The sequence below is a fragment of the Drosophila montana genome, unplaced genomic scaffold (assembly GCF_035044405.1).
Source record: "Drosophila montana isolate Dmon_TW-CO22-7 unplaced genomic scaffold, ASM3504440v1 contig_3286_1, whole genome shotgun sequence".
NCBI lineage: Eukaryota > Metazoa > Arthropoda > Insecta > Diptera > Drosophilidae > Drosophila > Drosophila montana.
The window spans coordinates 4,719-24,243 of record NW_026998170.1 but is presented as its reverse complement, the minus strand read 5'-3'; the positions used below and the strand labels follow the sequence as shown (position 1 = coordinate 24,243).

General features: G+C 35.3%; 2 protein-coding genes across 2 annotated transcripts; one reads left to right on the top strand and one right to left on the bottom strand.

Moving 5' to 3' along the window:
* On the top strand, positions 1-5,684 carry LOC135434324 (uncharacterized). Its single transcript, XM_064690871.1, has 3 exons — positions 1-771; positions 4,729-5,022; positions 5,090-5,684. The coding sequence occupies exons 1-3, from the start codon at positions 115-117 to the stop codon at positions 5,396-5,398; spliced, it is 1,260 nt and encodes a 419-aa protein (XP_064546941.1). The 5' UTR covers positions 1-114; the 3' UTR covers positions 5,399-5,684.
* Positions 5,685-9,776: 4,092 nt separating this feature from the next.
* DIP-iota (Dpr-interacting protein iota) lies at positions 9,777-18,908 on the bottom strand. Its single transcript, XM_064690885.1, has 5 exons — positions 18,827-18,908; positions 13,458-13,701; positions 10,288-10,649; positions 9,947-10,228; positions 9,777-9,874 (listed from the first exon to the last, which is right to left on the bottom strand). Exons 1-5 carry the CDS (start codon positions 18,906-18,908, stop codon positions 9,777-9,779), a joined length of 1,068 nt encoding a protein of 355 aa, XP_064546955.1.
* Positions 18,909-19,525: the final 617 nt, after the last annotated feature.

The following is a 19,525-nucleotide window of genomic DNA, read 5'->3' as shown; positions in this document are numbered from 1 at the left end:
TTTTCAGCACACATATGTGTTTGCGTCGACCACAACATTGTAGCTAAACATCACGCGCTCACTCAACGACAAATTCGCCGCTCTCGCTCACAGTCTCTCTCTTACTCTCACACCATGTTCTCACTACAGCAATTGATCAAAACGACAGCCGCAGCGTCGCAAGGTGGCAGCAGCGTAGGTGGCGCTGCTGATCTATACAAGTTCCTTAGGCAACTCAGCAGCAGCTGCAGCGGCAGCAGCGTCGCGAGCACACGCGGCGTGACGTCATCGGCAGCAGCTGAAGCTACAACTACAGCAATACCAAAGCAATCTAGTCAAGCACCGTCAAGCGAATTCAACTTCAGCGACAGCGTCAGTCACAATTCGCCTTCGATAGCGCACGGTTGCTGTCCGAACGAATCGAATTCGGAGTCGGCGCACTTTGTCAATTTATCAAAGCAATTTGTAAGCAATTTACTGCAGCAGCGCAGCCAGGACATACAGAGACAGCTACACACGCAGCGCAGCGAGAATAACGCCAAATCCTCGCATCCGCAGCAGCAGCAGCAACAACAACAGACAACCACAAAGTTTGCCATGTCCTCACTGGCAGCGGAGCCTCTCCAGGCGGAAATCTCCACCAGCGAAGGCAGCAGCATAACAGCTGCTGCGGCAGCAGCTGGCGAAGGCGCCGCCTGCCACGACGCAGCCTCCAGTGCGGAAAAGAAGCCCTGCTTCAGCACGGGCCTCGCAGACATTCTGCAGTTTATGGAGCTCATTGGAAACCTGAAAGTGAGTGCAAAAAAACGTAAAGAGAAACCAGTTTCTCCTGTTTCTTCAGTCGCCTTCTCAGGGCTACGCATCGATTTTTCAACCCTAGGAACTGATTTTTATTCTGTTGTGATTTCGCCCGTTCCCCCATATATTTCGTCTGTTTTATTTAAGTGTATTTTGGTTTTCGGTTCATTTTTCGACTGTTATCGCCTACACAAAATCGCGTGACTCCGAGATTAGTTTTATTTATTTTTTTTCTTCTGTTTGTTCCGTTTGGTAACATAATTGTCGAACGTGTGTGGGCGGCGGGCGGGCGGGGGTCTTTTAATGTCTGTAGCAAGGCCTCGTGTTTTTTTTTTCGATTTCAAATTTTGAGGTTTTGACCGTGAAAGTTTTTTTGAAAGTATAAAAAAAACTAGTAAAAACCGTATTTGCATGTCTAATTTTGTCAGCTTGGTTAACGCAATTTGTGCTAAAAGCAAGAATTACTTAACAGAAATCTTAAAAGTCACACTTCTTAATGCTTTTTACTGAAAAAAAGCCAAATAGGAACTTTATTCACAAAATTGCCAACTTTGCAAAAACTGCGAAAGGCTTTTTGCAAAGAAGTCGAAAATGTATTCCAACACATTATTTTATGAATCACACAAATCTGAGCGAAAAAAGAAAACAAACCATTTGTTGAAATTCCCATCAAATTTTTTTAGAAAAGTTATTCAGATTTTCGATTCAAAAATAGTTTTTTTTTGTTTTTAGAAGTAACTTCTATACCTAGAGTTTAATGAATTATATAGGAATAGCGTACTGTTATTATCAGTCATTAATCTGTTTATCTGAGACTGTTTTTAAAATGCTTATTGCAAAAATAACATTATATAAAATTTAGTTTTTACCTAAACAAAACAAATAGATTTGGTTTTTCAAGTTCTTCAATTTGCCCTGAAAAACAAACATAATTTTATTTTGAGCTGAAATTCTGAAAGCGAAAACAATGCAAAATTTGTTTTGCTTTCCATTTTGCTTTTTCTTCTTTTTCCTTTCTGTGTATCTAACAGAATTCACGTCTGTGAAAAATAGATATGTACCTGTAAATTGTATAATACTTGACGCCGCGTTGCTCTCAGTCGAGATTTTGTACAGCAGATATCTACAAAAAAAGTCGACGTATATATAAATATATATACAAAGCATTTTATACCGTATATTTTGCGTTTATTTTTCTTTCAATGGGAGCATTTGTGAGCGCATTTCGAATGTACTGACTGTGTATACCCTGTACACGGTTAAAGGGCATATTAACTTTAATACTTATTGCAATCAATCCCTAAATTCCCCACTTTGCTAGACATATATCGATTGCACATTTGTTGTGTTTAGAACAAAGCTCGATTGGACTTTGGAATAGGGTATTATTTGTTTCGACACGCGCGACTACACTCATTCTTTTTTTTTTATTTTTGTTAAGGGGGTTGAGTTCGTGAAACACAAACAAACCGCAATATCCCAGGTGCCATACGCTCAGGTTTAGGCCCATTCCCCCCTACCCCTGCGTCCCTATCTCGCTTCTGCTTGTAGTATCTAATCAGCATAATTGATAATTCCAATATGACAAATGTCGTTCGGGAAATTCGAGTCGCATTGCGTTATCGAAGTGTCGCATGCAATTTAATCGAACATCGATTCGAAATGACAATTCGCCTAATCGAACTTTGAGCTTAGTTTTTAAATGCAAAAGCGATTCGCTTCTAGCTACAGCCAAAACTTGCAAATGGCTCACGTGAGCACTAACAAAAAAACACACATACATATATTTTTTGTTTTTATGTGAAATCACTTGGAATTATTGTGAAATGGCTGAGACAGGCAGATTTTGTATAATATATACACACTTGCAAGGCGATTTGGCAAATGAAATACTCATATCTAATATATGTGTATGCATTAAGAAAATATATAGAGCGTAGAAGAAAACAGCAAAATAGCAATCAGAAAACGCAACTTGTGACTTTGATCTTGGCCTTCAAATTTTCGAAATATATCTGTGCATAGTATATATCTATATAGAGAGAACAGCTGTGCGCCGCAGCGGGGTGAAGGTCGGTTAAGGGGATTAGCTGGGTCTGTGAATAGCAGCTGTTGTTATAAAATATAAGAGCTCACACGTAACCGCAATATTGGGTTACTCAGAAGACCAAGAAACAGAAAATACAATTAATGCACGACTAGAAATTGCCCTGTAAACGGAATGAATACATGATGGTCTGTTAAAATATATCTTAGATAAATAAATTAATTAATTAGTATTATTGTATTATGAGAGAGAGAGACGAAGAGTTACTTTCCAAGATTGAATACCCTTTGAAGCATATACCAGACGTGCTATATTATATTTCTATATTCATTTATTATTCCAATATATATCTATATACATATATATATATTTTATTTATCAAGATACATTTCTAAAGCTCTGAATACAGCCGGTTATTATATATATAAATTACTCATAAAACCTTCGCCTATTGCCTTTCATCGTGTTTATAGAAAATGACGAAAGTAATCCAATTTCTTAATGTGCTCTAGTGTTTATTTCATTGGAAGCATACTCATATATTTTTTTAATGGTTGCACCTTTTACAAATGCCGTTTAATATTATTTTACAAAGATACTCAACTAAGATTTTTATTTAATATTTTCAGTATACATCTTTAATATTAAATTACAGATTTTCCTAGTCTTTTTTTCATGGCCCACACCTCAGTAGCCCGTCATGCCCACAACTCACATTTGCATACAACCTTTCAGGCACTTTGTCTAATTAAAAGGAATAGGCGAGAGTGGGACAGAGAGAAAGAGAGAGGGGAGAGTGACGGGTAGCGCGAGGCACTGACAGCGTAGCCGGTGACATCGTCGTCCCAAGCCCCCCTTTCGCTCGACCAACCTTCAACTTGAACCCACATGCGAGAAGGGGGCCTTTAGGCTGTTGCTATTTGATCAATAAACGGTTTTATTTATAGAACCAAGCGGTAAACAAGGTCCAAATATGTTGCCCACGTTCTACTTCCTGAATTTGCATTTAATTAAATTTCGCCCGACACTGTGATTCAAATTGCATGTGGCCAAATTAACAATGCGACATATCTCGAATGGGTTTATCTAAAATTGCCCGGGCTTACTAGCTGAAAGTCACGTTGTGGCCTATGTATGGCCTTATCACCAAATATTCAAGCAACATCGTTATTATACAAAAATGTCTACCAAATGATAGTAAAAAGCATGGCTAGATGGAATAAAAGTACGCGTACTTCTATATTTTATAAGGCTTTTATTACTTCTCCAATAAAACAATGCGAGTGGTTGAGAGTGGCAAATAACAGATACGATAAGCTAATGCTGCTGATAACAATCTAGTCCAAAGCTGGGGCTCTAAGTTGTATGTGTATATATATATATATATGTAGAAATGTATAAATAAATATCTATATATTAATATATATGGGCTACTTCAGGGCCACGCACATGATGGTCGTACCTTTGAAACAGGTAGAAAAGAAAATATATAAAAACTAAAATTTGTTTTTCCATGTGTATTGATTTTAGATCTGTAATACATTAATTTATTACTATGGTTCTTTTTCTACTTTAATAAACATCCAAGGTGCAGTTCCAATTATCAGAAAAACGCAAAAGATCCTTAAAAAATTAAACTTTTCTCTGAATGTTACTTAATTTTCTATTTTGTATCTGAAACCGTTTTATTCTAATTATTATATCCTTGTAATTTTATATATTTATTATTATTTATTTGATTATACAAGAAGAGAATTTGGGTAAAAAATTCTATATAGAGAAATGTCATCACCAAAGCTTATCTAAGCAGATCGGGAATTATAAATTTATTATCGATTTATTTGTTTATTGCTATTGATATTTATTGATTAGCATTAATTAATTTGCTTTATTTGTTTTGGCAGCATACTAAACGCACCGGCTGGGTGCTGCGGGACGTCAATGACTGCGAGTCCATCTCGGGCCACATGTATCGGATGAGCATGCTGACCTTCCTGCTGGACGGCAGCGAGGGTCTGAACCAGATACGCTGCATGGAGCTGGCGCTGGTGCATGATCTGGCCGAGAGTCTGGTGGGCGACATAACGCCCTTTTGCGGTATATCCAAGGAGGAGAAGCGCGCCATGGAATTCAAGGCCATGGAGGACATATGCAAGCTGATTGAGCCGCGCGGCAAACGCATCATGGAACTCTTCGAGGTGAGTCGATATACAAATACCTGTTAACCTATGACCAAGCTAATGTTCATATATTTTGTTGCAATAGGAATACGAGCACGCGCAAAGCGCCGAATCCAAGTTTGTCAAGGATCTGGATCGCCTGGATATGGTCATGCAGGCGTTTGAGTATGAGAAACGTGACAATTGCCTGCTCAAGCATCAGGAGTTCTTTGACTCCACGGAGGGCAAATTCAATCATCCGTTTGTGAAGAAGCTGGTCAACGAGATCTACGAGCAGCGCCAGCTGCTGGCCAAGGCCAAAGGTGCCACACCGCCGCCGGCCATTATAGTGCCTGTCATGGAAGCCGCCGCAACGCCCACAAATCTGGCCAATGGGCATGGCAGCTCAAGTTGAAGCAGATAAATGGGGGACCACTGCACTATGACGCTGTAACTGTTTTAAGTTCTGAAATTTAGGCTTAGCACATACACACACACACACCCACACACTCACACAAACACTTTATTTGTAAGCAGCTCCAACTAACAAAGATTGTTCAGCCTACCTCGACACGCTCATAGTTAGAATTTAGATATATATTTATATATATCTATATATGCATATATTTATAGTTTTAATTTATTTAACAATTTACGTAACTCCCTGTCTTTAGCTTAACTACCTGACACCATTTGTTAAACACATTAGTTCAATTCAATCTACAATAAGCGTTAAAGTCTTAGCTAATTACTTGATTCAACCTATAACACAATTGTATATACATAAGCTAAAACCAATTGTAGCTAATTTTAAATGTAACAATTTTAATGTTATTAGATGCAAATTGTCTGGTGAATCAGCAGAAAACGCAAAAATTATTTCTATTTAAGTGTAAAAGAAAAAAATGCAAATCTATTGTTTTAATGGATTACAAAATTGTCCTAATGCAAATTACTTTTCCTTGAACAAACAGTCGATGTAAGAAATGGTTGGCATATGTCAAAACTATAAACTAAATAAGGCAAAACAATATAAATAAAAACATAATAATTAAAGTCACGCTTTGAAACGGACTCAAAAAAAAAGCTAAACATTTTGTTTATTTTTTAGCAACAAAGAATTGTATTCTATCGTGGGATGTTTAGTTTCTTATTTTCTTTAATCAATAAAAAGTTAGAATATATGTGCCCTAACAGGGTGTATTAAATTAAAATTAATTAAAACATTTTATTGGTTTTCCAGATATTTACGATAGCAGACGCTACTATATAATATAGCTCTATGGCAAGAATTAATCGAAAAAATAAATAACGTTATTCGCTATGCTTCTATTAATTATATATTGGAAAATCTTTGTAACTTCATATTGATCTAGCTTAATATAAAAATTGATAGTAGCGTAATTTTTTTTATATGAAAATGAGTTTGTATGCAACATTTAGAAAGAACATGCTTTGCATGCAATCGATGAGAGCAATTACCCAGAGAGTAGACGGTGTATGTTGTAAGCATGGGAAATTATTTCACACAGCCACAAAATCCGTCCACTAGCTGTCACATCGCTAGCATTGACGATTTGGACTGCAGGCTGCAGCTGCGCTTGAGAGCGAGCTTGTGCCTGTACGCTATTGGTCGTAACGCTTTTGATTCCGTTATATCGGTTGTGAGTCTAAAGCGCTTGTCCGCTTAGTTGTTATTGTGTTAGTGTGACTGCCGGCTTAGCATTGTCGCGAGTGTATTTAGGCAATTTAGTCTGTGCGCGTCTGCCTTTCGATCGGTCGTATTCTGTGCGGTTGTGTATAAAATCGCTTTCAAACAATTGAATTCCTATTTATTATTACTATTATTTAATATTAATACTGTGTTTAAAACACTCCGTTTGTGTATAGTCTCATATAAGGATAGTAGCCTTTTCACTGGTCTACGCCGTGAAAGTTGTGTTGAATAAGCGGTAAAATGTAATTTTTAGTGCGGTGATTTTTTACTTTTGGCGCACTTTTGCACCCGAGATAGAGCGAACAAGAGAGAGAGAGAGAGAGTGAGTACATTAAAGCTTTACTTTATATATGTATGTACCATTGAGTATTATTACTGTTTATTACTCAATGTATATGTACATATATATCTTTTGTTGTAAAATGTGTAACGCATAGGAGATAATAATTATGTTTTTATTTTGTATCTCCTATTTTATACCCTTACAAAGGTTGTTGTAACTCTATTATAAAATGTATACTGGATACGAGATAATAATTTTTTTAACTTCTATACAATAACGTTAAGGGAAATATTTTGGCCCATTTTTGTAGTTTTTATAACAAGGATCGCGCTTTGTTTTTTGAATAATTTGAGAATTATTATACGTTGAAGAACATAGGGCATTCATACATTCTTAAAACATATGATGTTTTACTGCCCTGAACCAATTGATAATGGCCAGAAAGGGTATATTGGTTTTGTGCAAATATGGAATAGAGTATATTTCTATGATATCTTTAAGGTACGATATGTATAGCTTCGTATCTGCTCTTCCACCATTTTAATTGATCAATTTGAATCTCTAAGACCTAGAGGAGACCATGTGTTTTTTCGGTCATAGACTAATGGGTGGCACTGTCAAAGATTCTATGAATTTCTAGTATTAAATATAAATTAATAATGAATAATTAAATTTGTTTTAATAGTTTAACATTTTCCTACTATTTGATCAATGTGATAATGTTTTTATTGAATACGCATGGACTTAGATTAGATACTTGTCTTATATTATTTATCAAGAGCGATGAAAGCATTTTGATATTATTCATAAGGATCATAGAGTCCTAATACATGCCATGCTTAACATTTACAGCATGATCTTTGTATTTGACAAGGGGCGGCAATTTAACCTGGATCTGAAAGTATTCTAGTACTTAGTTCACCTGGAACCCTTTTAAATTTCTCATAACTTTCTGTTATCTGTGGATATACAAATGATCATGAGTTGAATTACGTCACCGACTCCAAATTGTTCATATCGGATGGATTCGATGTCCATAGGTATTGAGACCACATAAAGTTGAGGAAAACTTTTCACCCTAAAACCGGCACGTTATTGCCCAACTTCATATAGAAATTCTTCGTATCATTAGCTAAAAAATTATATCTGAATATCTGAAGCATCTACAAAGTGAAATTGAAAATTCTTTTTATTTTGATGAGTATATTTCCTTCGATTGTCCAACGGATTTTTAAACTTCTGTATTTTTAGGGCTTCGATGTCGATTTTGACGTTGATCGTTGTTTTTGGATATTATTCTGTGAAGCTTGTAGTTTTTGTCCGGCAGTTGATTGTTTTTTTTTCTGCTTGCTTTCAGTATTTTTTTGTTTTGTTTTCAATTTCTGGACATATGTTTATTGTTTAGCAATGAACTCCTAGATTTGACCAAAGATTTATTTTTCATTTTCTACAATATTTAGTAAATATTCGGAATTTAAGCTTTTTTTCGTCAGCCTGTACTTCATATAGAATGTATTTCATTTTGTTTGTTCTGTGATTAGAATAGAATTTCATAGGCGATAAGCAGTGGGTCAAAAACCGAAGAAAAAATAAGAAGGCATGCTCAAAGATTGCTAAAATTTTAAAGTTCATTCATTTTGGCTGCTGCTCGTAATTAGCTCAATCTAAGCCGAGTATTGGAAGAACCTAATAAAAAATCAACTTGGTTTATAAAATCAATGAAAGTTATTAAAACCAGCGCCAAAATGAATTTCTAGAAACAATACTAAGCTTCCCCAAATCTTTGTTAATTTTAAAGAGGACATCTTCGACGAAATCTATATGTAAATTAAATTTCAAATAATATTTGTCTTACCATGAACCGAGATGTTAAGCAAAACCAGCTATTAAGAAAAATAGCGTAATCGATTAAATGAGATTTGAAATACCATGTTTTAAGGATGACGCAGCCTCTAAGCATAAATATTGTATTCTTTTACCCATACTCTAAGCATAAATATTGTATTCTTTTACCCATATTTGTTAAACTTCAGACTTAGGTTGAAATCAATTTTCGTGCGAAACCTGAAAATAATAAGTATGTGGGCATGCAATACTTTTAGAAGGAGAGGCATCGATGAATTAAATATTGCATTGATTTATTCAAATTAAAAAAAATTTTTAAGAAGAAAGCCTTACGCTTTGCTTTGCACACACAGCTGAGTTGGGTCCATAAAACTTCAGAAAGATCGGACTGTAAGCTCCGAAGCTAAAATTGTGGGCTGAAAATTGTGATTATCTTCGTCTGGGTATATCTTAGTCTGGCTTTCTAGACTAGAGTACACATTCACTTGGTTGAAATGCAAGAATATTAAAATTTAATTTCTTAAAAAAGATTCGTTTTCTAAATACACACGAAAATGCATTGAGGATTTCGTATTAAAAACCTATAAATAGGGCTTTAAATGGCTTAATATAAAATAATATAATAAAATGTGAAAAATTGCATAGATAACATTTTAAAAAGTAAAATGGGTGGTTCCTTTAAAATATTATTTATAAGTATATATCTGGTGACCTTTGACCCCTAAATTAAAGCGACACCCAAAGAATAAAATTTGGTTTCTATATAATGAAAATTTGTTGATTGCTTACGAACAAATACCTTTATTGACAGAACTCAAGATTATGATACACGCATAGCTTATCATATATGTGCGCCAGCCAATGTGAAGTATGACGATGCTGGAAGCTTTATTAGCTATATACTCTGAAAGGGATTAAAAAGGATATTACGTACAAAATACTACAAATTCAAATAGAAAATGCTTCGAATTTACCTTCGATGACAATAAACTGATTGTCGCGTGTTGATGTTTGATGCGAGTGCTGCACGTGCTTTTTGGCCTTGTCTGCAAGGAAAAGAAAATAAATAAACAAAATAAGTTGTATTTAGTATACTACTAAAACGTATTCCAACGCACGATGTAATGTTATGCTGCGCTCCGTCTCGCCCAATGCGTTCTTGGCAATGCATTTGTATTCACCGAAATCCCGTTTGGTGACCGGGCGCAGCGTGAGGCGCATCACGATGCGATGGACATGATCGACGACCATGGAATCGTAGGTGCCACCCTGCAGCAGTTCCTTATCCTTGATCCAAAAATTGATCGACGCCGGCTGCGATTCGCTAATGCATTCGAGTGTCAACTTCTGGCCCAGACCCACGTAGATGGTATCGTAGCGCGTCCAAATGGTGGGCACAACTGTGGATGAGCAGCTGGTATTGAGCCCCACACAATAACTGAGCGCCCATCATACTCACAGTTAACCACCAGCATGACGCGCTTGCTGACCGTTGGCGGCACTCCGTTGGAGGCAATGCAGAGATAGGCGCCCATGTGGGCGCGCTGCAGCTGCCACAGCGTCAGATTTTGGCCCTCCACACTGTAGATTTCACGCTCCTGGTCGTCCTCGGTTGGCAGCCAGAGCGGCGCATTCTCCTCTCGCCGCCAGGTGATTGTGGGTAGCGGCACGCCCGTCGCACTGCACGTCAGCGTCACATTTTGCCCACTGGCACGCACCACATCCTGGCTGGTCTGGTAATCGACAATGTCCGGCGGCACAACCACGTCCAGGTAGCCCATTTGGCTCTTCATGGGGTCCGTGTTTATTTGGCACATGTACCTTTAGATTTATGTATATATATCATATATATATATATATATTGTATAAATATGTAATATTTTAGCATTCCTTTTGTTATTATTATAACAATTTTGTAGTTTTTCAAAATTATTATCGCTTAGATCTTTTTTTTGAATTTGAACCGACTTTACGCTTATCTGCTCGACGCTCAGACACCTAATTGTTATAATATTTCATTTGCAAAGTATAATTTTATAGCTGTGTTGTTTTTGGTGCTTTACAAATTGATAATCCGAACTTGCGGGTCGAGTCCAAAACCGCGTCTTGGAGCTTACTTTCAATCTGTTTATATTTAGATCGAAACCCTGCAAATGTGTAATTATTCTTGATGGATACAGATCTCAGTATAGGGTATCTGTTCGGTGAGAGATATTCCGCTAAGGCAATCTTGTATAAGTACACAAAATGTCTATCGCATGAATTGATACATTTAAATACATGTACTTGATCAAAATCAAAATCGTATCATTGTGTCCACCCGCCTGTATATATTTATTTATATTATAACAAATTTTTTACTCATTTTAATACATTTTTTCTTATTTTATATAAATTTTCATATGATAATAGTTAATTAAGATTATTTTTAGTTTTTACTCAAGAATACTTTACTTTACGTTACACCTGCCTCCTTAGCTCTGGAAGCTAATAACCTCATATGCAAAATTAGCTACGAAGAGGGGCTAGGAGGCCGGAGGGGCCAAATAAAATATACCCATCGTGTCGGTAATGTGTCCAGAAATTTGCATACTCTGCATAGACCTTAAGCTTTCAATTGTTCTATATTGTGTATTAAATACCTAAGTTGATAATCTTTATGACAAACATTAATTTTAAATATATATTTTTTTATGTTTATACCCTTGTAGAGGGTATTATATATTTTTCCATGAAATGTGAAACGCATAGAAGCAAACATCTTCGACCACATAAAATATATATATTCTTGCTCCACGTCCGTTTGTCCGTCTGTCTGTTTCGATGCAAACTTATCTCTTAGTTTTAAAGCTTTCATCTTGAAACTTTCCATAGATCCGTTTTTCTACATACGGCCAGATCGGACCTCTATATCATAGAGTTGCCATAGATACGATCGGTCGTAAAGTAGATTTTAATAAGGCAAAATATTCTGTTTACCTAGATATTCAGCTGAATAGCTATTTAAACTCAACATTTACTAGCTTTACTATACTCACATATCTGCAAAAGGGAAATATCTAGAAAGGTATTAAATCTTCTTGTATTTTTACTTTTTCTTTTTATTTTAATTCGTTTTGCCAAGAATCATCAAGCATTTCAGGTAGGGTATATATAGAGCCCACGCTTTATCAAATGGATAAAGCTTAAGTTCGACCATTAATGAATAATAAATATATATGCTCTCTAAGAAACACCCGTTTTAAAACAGAGTTGTTTAATGAGAACCGAAATTATTCAAAATTTCCTATTAAGTTTACCATGTTGCCAATAATATGGGCAAAACTTAAAATCATGGAACTACTATAGATAGGACAGCGCTAATCATTGCTTTTTTTTAGATATTTTTTTTTCAAAATATCTTTTCCAAACTCATCGCCTAAGAATCAACTCGACTGCTAACATATGATTAGTTTTATCAATGCTCGATTACTGTATCATATGCGTAGAAATACAGCATACATATTTTGTTTGCTTGCAAGGGTATTTAGTATTCGTTTTGCTTGTTCTACAATTAAGATCAAATGTCAAATAAGCCCCATTTATTGATAACAGACAAATCATCTTGCGTGAAATTTTAAACAATTTTAAATAAAAGCTTTCAGGGCTTGGTCAGTGAATTGAAAAATTCAGTTGCAAATTAGCTCAACTGAAAATCGTTCAGAAGCTGCGGCATTAAATCCTTATAATATGCGAGTGTTATTAATTCTTGTGGTACTTGTGCTAATTGATACCAATTATAGCTCAGAGCAAGCGTCGGTGAGTTTGACAATTAAATAGAATTCTTCTGCGAAATATGCTGAAATGTGTTGTGCTGTGTTTTAGCATTGCACTTCATCAAACGAAATCGAAGGACAATGCGCAGCGTATTGCTATAAGATAGTGAAGCCCCTGCTACAGCACGCAGCCAACCATGAGAGTATTCTAATATACTATAGCACAATAAGATCTCCTGCTGATAGTTTCATCAAGATGGGTTTGGAAACAAGGAATTTATTAAAGAATACGTGTGGCAGTCCACGTGGCTGCCAGCATAAGCCACAAGAATGTCTGTATAATTTAATTCTATATAGTGAATTGCAATTGGGATTGTATTCTGTGTTATGTTTATGTTCTGCTATTTTAATTTCTTCTTCTTTCTTTTTTTTTTAATTTTAAAAAAGTTCTTGTTTTTACCGATTTTGATTAAACTGATAAATTTTAATGGATTTGAAGACTCTGGATTAAAACAACTGTTGGACAGGGTTTTTTTTTGGAAGAATTTGGCTTCCTGGTATAATTTCTGTATAGGTCAACGATTTCAATAGAAAGCCAAAAGATATAGCAACAATTGGATCCTTTATTCTTTAATTTTCAATATTATTTAATTTGTGATTTTATTGAAAATTTTAATTTGTTACTTTGTTTATCAAATATATCGTTTGAATTCAAATTGAAAATTTTATGTAAAATAGAAAATATAAATAAGAATGTAACAGACTAAAGAATATGCCAAGAAAACGAGATGGTTTTAGCGCACTTAAAACACAATGTTAAGGATCAAGTTATTGTTTTAATATAAATCATATGTATAAATCGTATTTTACTCACCAGCCGCGATCCGATTCGTGTACATCGCGTATCCGCAGCTGCCAAATGCGATGCTCCGTGTGCGAGATGCCGATGCGATGATTCTTCGTGATAACATGATTCTGTATGCTCAATATGGTCTGGGTGTCCACGCGCAGCCAGGCCACCTTGTAGCTAACGAGATCGTGCACGATGCAGGTGAGCAGCGCATCGCGTCCCACGGGCACCGTTACATTGTTAATGGGGCCACTAAATTTTGGATCCGCTGGTAAAGAGATAATGTTGGGGGGAGAAAAAACTGGCTTAGAACAAGTGCTTGACATTTACGATGTTGCCCCATTAGGGCGTTAAATGGCGCAAGCATAACGAAGCTCTGCATTTCGATTCGTGTAAGGTTGGGGTTTATGAGGCTCACAAATGTCAGAATGTGGCATTTGGTAATTGAATAAAGATGTGTGAGATTATGCTCATGTATAATTGAATATTTAACAATATATAAAGGTAGGTTAACAAACTAAAGCAAGGCTGCAAATTGGACTTTTATGAGCTCGAAAATGTTGTATTTTTTGAACAAATAACGACGATTATTTTAATATATCATCTTTAAGCCCAATTTACTTATTTTCATTTCATAATAAAATTAAAATAATTTCTCAACTTGTCATTTATCATTTCTAATCCACAATTGGTCGTGATAATTATTTTTTACATTTGTGCGAGTGCCTGCAAAATGTCAACAGCCCAAATAGAATAGAAATACTTTAAACTTTTCCAGATGCCCGTCCAGCTAAGGCAAATGTTCTTGTTGCCCTTTTTCACGCTCATAAATTTTATTATGTAAAGATGCTGCGGCTGGCAAATAATCCAATAATTAGTTAAATTAGCTTTTGAGGGTGACCGAAAGACCCAGCCGAAGTGATAAGCTTCTCATAATTTGGTCTTTGCACTTGTCATGCTCGCTGTACTTGAGAATGTGTCCGAAACATTTCTTTAGATGCGATTCATTTTGTTGTGGTTGGGCATTTAGAGCTGCTTTGCTAGCATTTTTTTGGGTCTGACTAAGCTGAGTTTAGAAATATTAAATCAAAGAAATTTTAAAATTTTGTAGTTTCTTCTGTAAGAGATTCTAAGCATCTTAATGTTTATTAGATAACTGGTTAAAGGGAACTAAACCAAATTAAAAAAAATACATTTAATCATTTGCACAAATATTGAAAAAGTTTTTCTATAATTTGACTTAGAATATAACGCATTTTTGTTTTGGGGTAAGTTTGCGGAAAAGTTTGAATGGCATAACAATATAAAAAACATAATATTGCAATTTATGCACTGAAGATTATATTTTGAAATGTGTGTTATACAGAAAACTATAACCAAAAATTTGTTCAAAAATTTAATTTAATTTCTATAATTTTGGTTTCGGGAATATCTGCATTTCTCACTACTTAATATACATATATTTATTATAAATATAAATAATAAATATTACTGACTAAAAGTTATTTCAAAACCAAAAAAATAAATAAATAATAATATTAAATACAAAACTTTAGCTAATCGAAAACTCTCAAAGATTTGTCGTATAAAATAATTACGAATTACGGCACTCATTTGCATTCAATTCTTGGTATCCAATTTTTTTTTGTAATATAATAGAAAGTTAAGAGCGTCAACTTTATGCAACTTTGGCGTCGCATTTGAGGCTAACTGATAATTTAAGGGTTGCCTCCCGCATTCAACTCGTTAGAAGGGCCCACAAACTGTGGCGTCAACTTGACGGCCATAACGGCAAACCATCACGCCCCCAAAATGGGGAGCCGTAAAAAATCACATCACATGCCTAACAAGTAGCATGATTTTGCGGCTCGTCGACGCCTCACACAGCAAATACCTAAATTACAATTATGACCAAATAATAACCCCAAAAAAATGCAAAAAAAATAAAAAAACTGGAAGAGAGAGAGAGAGAGAAAGAAAGAGAGAGAGAGAGAGAGGGAGAGAGTCTCCCGGCAGTACCTGGAAAATGTAAAAAGGCGGCAAATAAGTGCGCTACCTTTTTATTTGCCCATTTTGCAGTGTGGGCGTGTGTGTGTGTGTGTGTGTGTGATTGTGCTTGTGTGCGTTGCCAACTAGTTTCAAGGGAGCCTAGGCCATGCCATATAGCCTATAATTTGCGATTATGTTTGTGTGCGGGGCAAACGTCGCTCGGTTCGGCCCCAATTGTTCAACTGGCGACCAAAGACGCCCATTGTTCGGAACGTTTCGGGCTGTTGTTATTGCAATTTGGCTATTGCATGTTTGCATATTGAAACATTCCAACGTCTAAACAGTTTTTACCATATGAACTCGCATTCACACACACACACACACACACACACGCACACATATGTATGCGCATTTTATGTCTGGCAAAGTTTGTCGGCTAACTTTACGGCTGGTAGATTACAAAATGTTTTGTTGGTTTGGCTTTTACGGCAAAGAAATGGAGCTAAAGACTAAGAAAGAACGAAGAAAGAATTTGAAAATACTTCTCGAATAATTATGTGCACAATACGTTTTTTATGTATTTAGCAAAAAATATTTTTAAGTAAATTCATTTGAAAGCTATATAAATCCATATGTACATCAATGTATTTTTTGTAAAAAATTTTTTTAAGTATGTCATTAATTTTTAATATTCTTTGAAGAATTTTTGAAAAATATATATATATATAACTTCGTATTTTAAGCTTAATATTTTAACGAAAACTTTTTTGTATGTTTCAGATTTATTAAAAAAGTTCAAACTTAATTGATGCATAAATACACACAATACGTTTTTAAGTAAATTTTTCTGAAAGCTATATAAATCCATATGTACCTCAATATATTTTTTGTAAAACGTGTTCTGAGATTGATCAAATTTTCTTTGAATTCCTTCTGAAAAATATACGCAGCTTCTTATTTTATTTAGTTAATGATTTGAAAGAATTTTTCTTGTAATTCGTCTCAGATTTATTAAAAAAGTTCAAACTTATTTCATCCGTAAATATATGTGTACATACATATTTTTTAAAATTTCTGTTTGTTAAAATTTGTATTCTGTACTAATGCAATGGACAAATTCTGTATGAGCTATTATTCTGCACAAATAATAAACCAATATGCAAAAAAGTTTGGCGGAAAAGAAGCACTGATAAATATATATCCGCATATTTTTCTGTTCAATTTAAATTTTATGTCACTTAAATAAAATAACATAATGAATTTTTGAGTAAGATTTATATATTTTTATTTGAGAAAGATTTCTAAAATAGTTTATTTTATTATATTTTACATTATTTTATTTTTATTTTACTTTATTTTATTTTTATTTTACTTTATTTATTAGCACTATCAAAGTAAATGATTACGAATTGTGTCCATATTTATTTTCTATATTACTTTATTATTTGTATTCTATTATTATTATTATTTATGATTTTTGTTATTGTTACATCCATTTCGACATCAAAAGAAAACTCGCAAATTTAAGTCACATTGATATTAAACTAGTAAAAGGATTTGAAATTAATTTTATTTGATTTCCTCAAGTGTTCATTTTTATTTTCATTTTGGTTTTTAATTTTAATTTGGTTTATTTACACGTTGTTGCTGTGCGATTTATCAATGCCTGGTCGTACACGACAGCAGCAGACACCGCAACTAGCTGCTGGCCAGGTTTTCGACTGCATGCCTCTCAAACCGTTGAACTTGAAACGGAAAGTGAATGTCCTGTCTGTTAGACACTCCAACTGTCTGCTATTTTGGTGAAATGCAAGCGAGGAAATCGCATAACGAAATACGTCAGCACACGCAATGTCTGCCAAAACGCGGCAGTTGGTCGAGCTCTCCCCTATTCCAAACCCTCAACAACCCTGTACTACCTCAACAACAAAAATAGAATATTAAAACAAAAAAAAAAGAAAATAGTTGAAAAAACACCAAAGTGCCATAGGATGTCGAAAAAAACGTCGCCTTTCCGCTTTGTTTGTCTGCAGTCGAGTACTTGCCCCGCCTTCTGCCCGGCACCCATCAGCCGTATCTTCTCCCTCTTATCGTGCGTCGGCGAGCCTGCCAATATTTTCTATGTTTATTTGCATTTCCAGCTCTTGACACATTGATTTAAGCAACAATTTCTGATATATTTATCAGTACTTGCTGCCAACCTAAGTAAAATTGCATTGTTTTTCGTTTTCATGTTCGGGCTTTTCCAGCCCAAGCGTTCCCCTTTTTTCCCTTATTTTTCAGCGGGCTTGTAGACCCAGCGAAACGGAAGTCGCTCGTCGTTGCTGGTGTTGCGCTGCCTCTTCACTGCGATACATGTTGGCCGCAGTTTATTCACTTAGGGAACCGTTGGACTTCCGCTCGTTAGTACCGCCAGCCGTATTTTTGTTGTTGTTTTAAATTTGTTTTTTTTATATTTTTTATGGTAGTTCGTTAGCATTTTTGGTAGCTATTTTGCAGGTTAAATGTTCTCAATTAGCTGAACACCTCAAAATTCTGCAGACAGACAAGTTTTATGCTTGTATATTGCTCATGATTGTTGAATATTTTTTGGTAGGCATTTCGGTTCGAGTTTTTTGGTCTTAAGAGGCAGATTTTAAGAGTATATATAGCTATATATATTGGCTTTCTATGCGATCCTCATGACTTTAAGATAGGCTTGATTTTGATCAAATCATGTTGCAAAAAACTGAAAGAAATCTATTTCTCACTCTCTTTATCAATTTCGTTCTTTTTTTCTACGATATACGGGCTTTTTATTTATTTGTCTCTCGTTTTCCTTCTGTTACTAAAGTTCACCTCTCTATGCGATTCTCAAAGTAAAAAAGGCGTAATGGGTAATTTAAGGCCTGCCTCCCTGTGATAGCATTAAATAAAATTACATGTGCTTATGATATGTAGATAAGTAATTGCAAATGAGTTTTTTTAAAATAGTTAAAGAAATGTAATCCTGAAAGATTTACAAATTACAAAATTCAGAAACTTAAGTAACATAAACAATATTCAAAAGACTTTGTTATTTTAGATTATTATTTTTAAATTAAAGGGTGCAACGCTTAAACTATTCAACAGATTAATCTAATTAGTCATGAGTTAATATTGAATGAACTTATTATACCGTCTATACAAATTTGTTTATGTTAAATATATGTGAACTTGGTGCTTATAATGAATCTTTTATGAACTTGCTATACAACTTAAATAAAAAGTCTTTTAAATATTATTGTTAAATAAGTTGAAAAAAATTAAAATTAAATTCATTTTATTTATGTACATTTAACAATGCTGAAACACAATAATATTTAATTTATATTAAATTTAAGTTTTAAACTTAATTTTCGCTTTTATATTTGACTTTAACTTACAATTATTCAACTCTGAGAAACTCGCGCTGCCTGGCCACACATATTGTAGAATTAACAAAACATGAACGAAGCCTTTTTTCATATTCCACGCTGAGTTTCACATTAACCAAACTGCGAACTGAAGTGCGAATTGTGAAGTAAACTAAAGTAAACTTTCTTTTTGCCACTTTCACTGCCAAATGGCCAAAGAGTTTCCGCTGCACTAACGTGGATTTATTTTTTCCGCTTTTCGCAAAGTTTTCCTTTCCGATTGCCCCGTCGTGTCGACGCGTCTGCACACAGTTACAACTGGCCGCGAACTGCGAACGCCGCTGATAATCAAGTGTCAAAATTCATATTCAAAATTCAAATGTTGCCAGGCGCTGACGCTGACTCCGACTCCGACTCCGACTCTGGCCATGCCACTGGCCCTGGCGCTGCGCATGTGTCTTGCGGGCTGCCAAGTGGCGCCGCGGGCGTCGGTGGTCGCTGCAGCTGGTGGCATGGCCTGAAGCCCGACGTTGGGCAGTCGCCATGGTGTTGGCGCCGGCTGTTGCTGCTGCTGCCGTTGCTGCTGCTGCTGCTGCTGGGGGGCTGGCCAAAAGCTATGAAATAGTAAATGTTTCATTCATAAAGTGCAGAGCGTAACATTTACGTATGCACGTGGCACGTACATAGACAAACATAGGTAGTTGTTGCTGTTGCTACGTGTGCTGTCTT

Excerpts from the sequence above, each read along its gene's own strand:
- LOC135434324 (XM_064690871.1), top strand. The coding sequence starts at position 115 with ATGTTCTCACTACAGCAATTGATCAAAACGACAGCCGCAGCGTCGCAA. Across the intron at positions 772-4,728 it reads AGCTCATTGGAAACCTGAAA|CATACTAAACGCACCGGCTG; the intron begins GTGAGTGCAAAA and ends TTGTTTTGGCAG. Across the intron at positions 5,023-5,089 it reads GCATCATGGAACTCTTCGAG|GAATACGAGCACGCGCAAAG; the intron begins GTGAGTCGATAT and ends TTGTTGCAATAG.
- DIP-iota (XM_064690885.1), bottom strand. The coding sequence starts at position 18,908 with ATGAAAAAAGGCTTCGTTCATGTTTTGTTAATTCTACAATATGTGTGG. Across the intron at positions 10,229-10,287 it reads CGTCATGCTGGTGGTTAACT|TTGTGCCCACCATTTGGACG; the intron begins GTGAGTATGATG and ends GCTCATCCACAG. Across the intron at positions 9,875-9,946 it reads GCGCAGCATAACATTACATC|ACAAGGCCAAAAAGCACGTG; the intron begins GTGCGTTGGAAT and ends TTTTCCTTGCAG.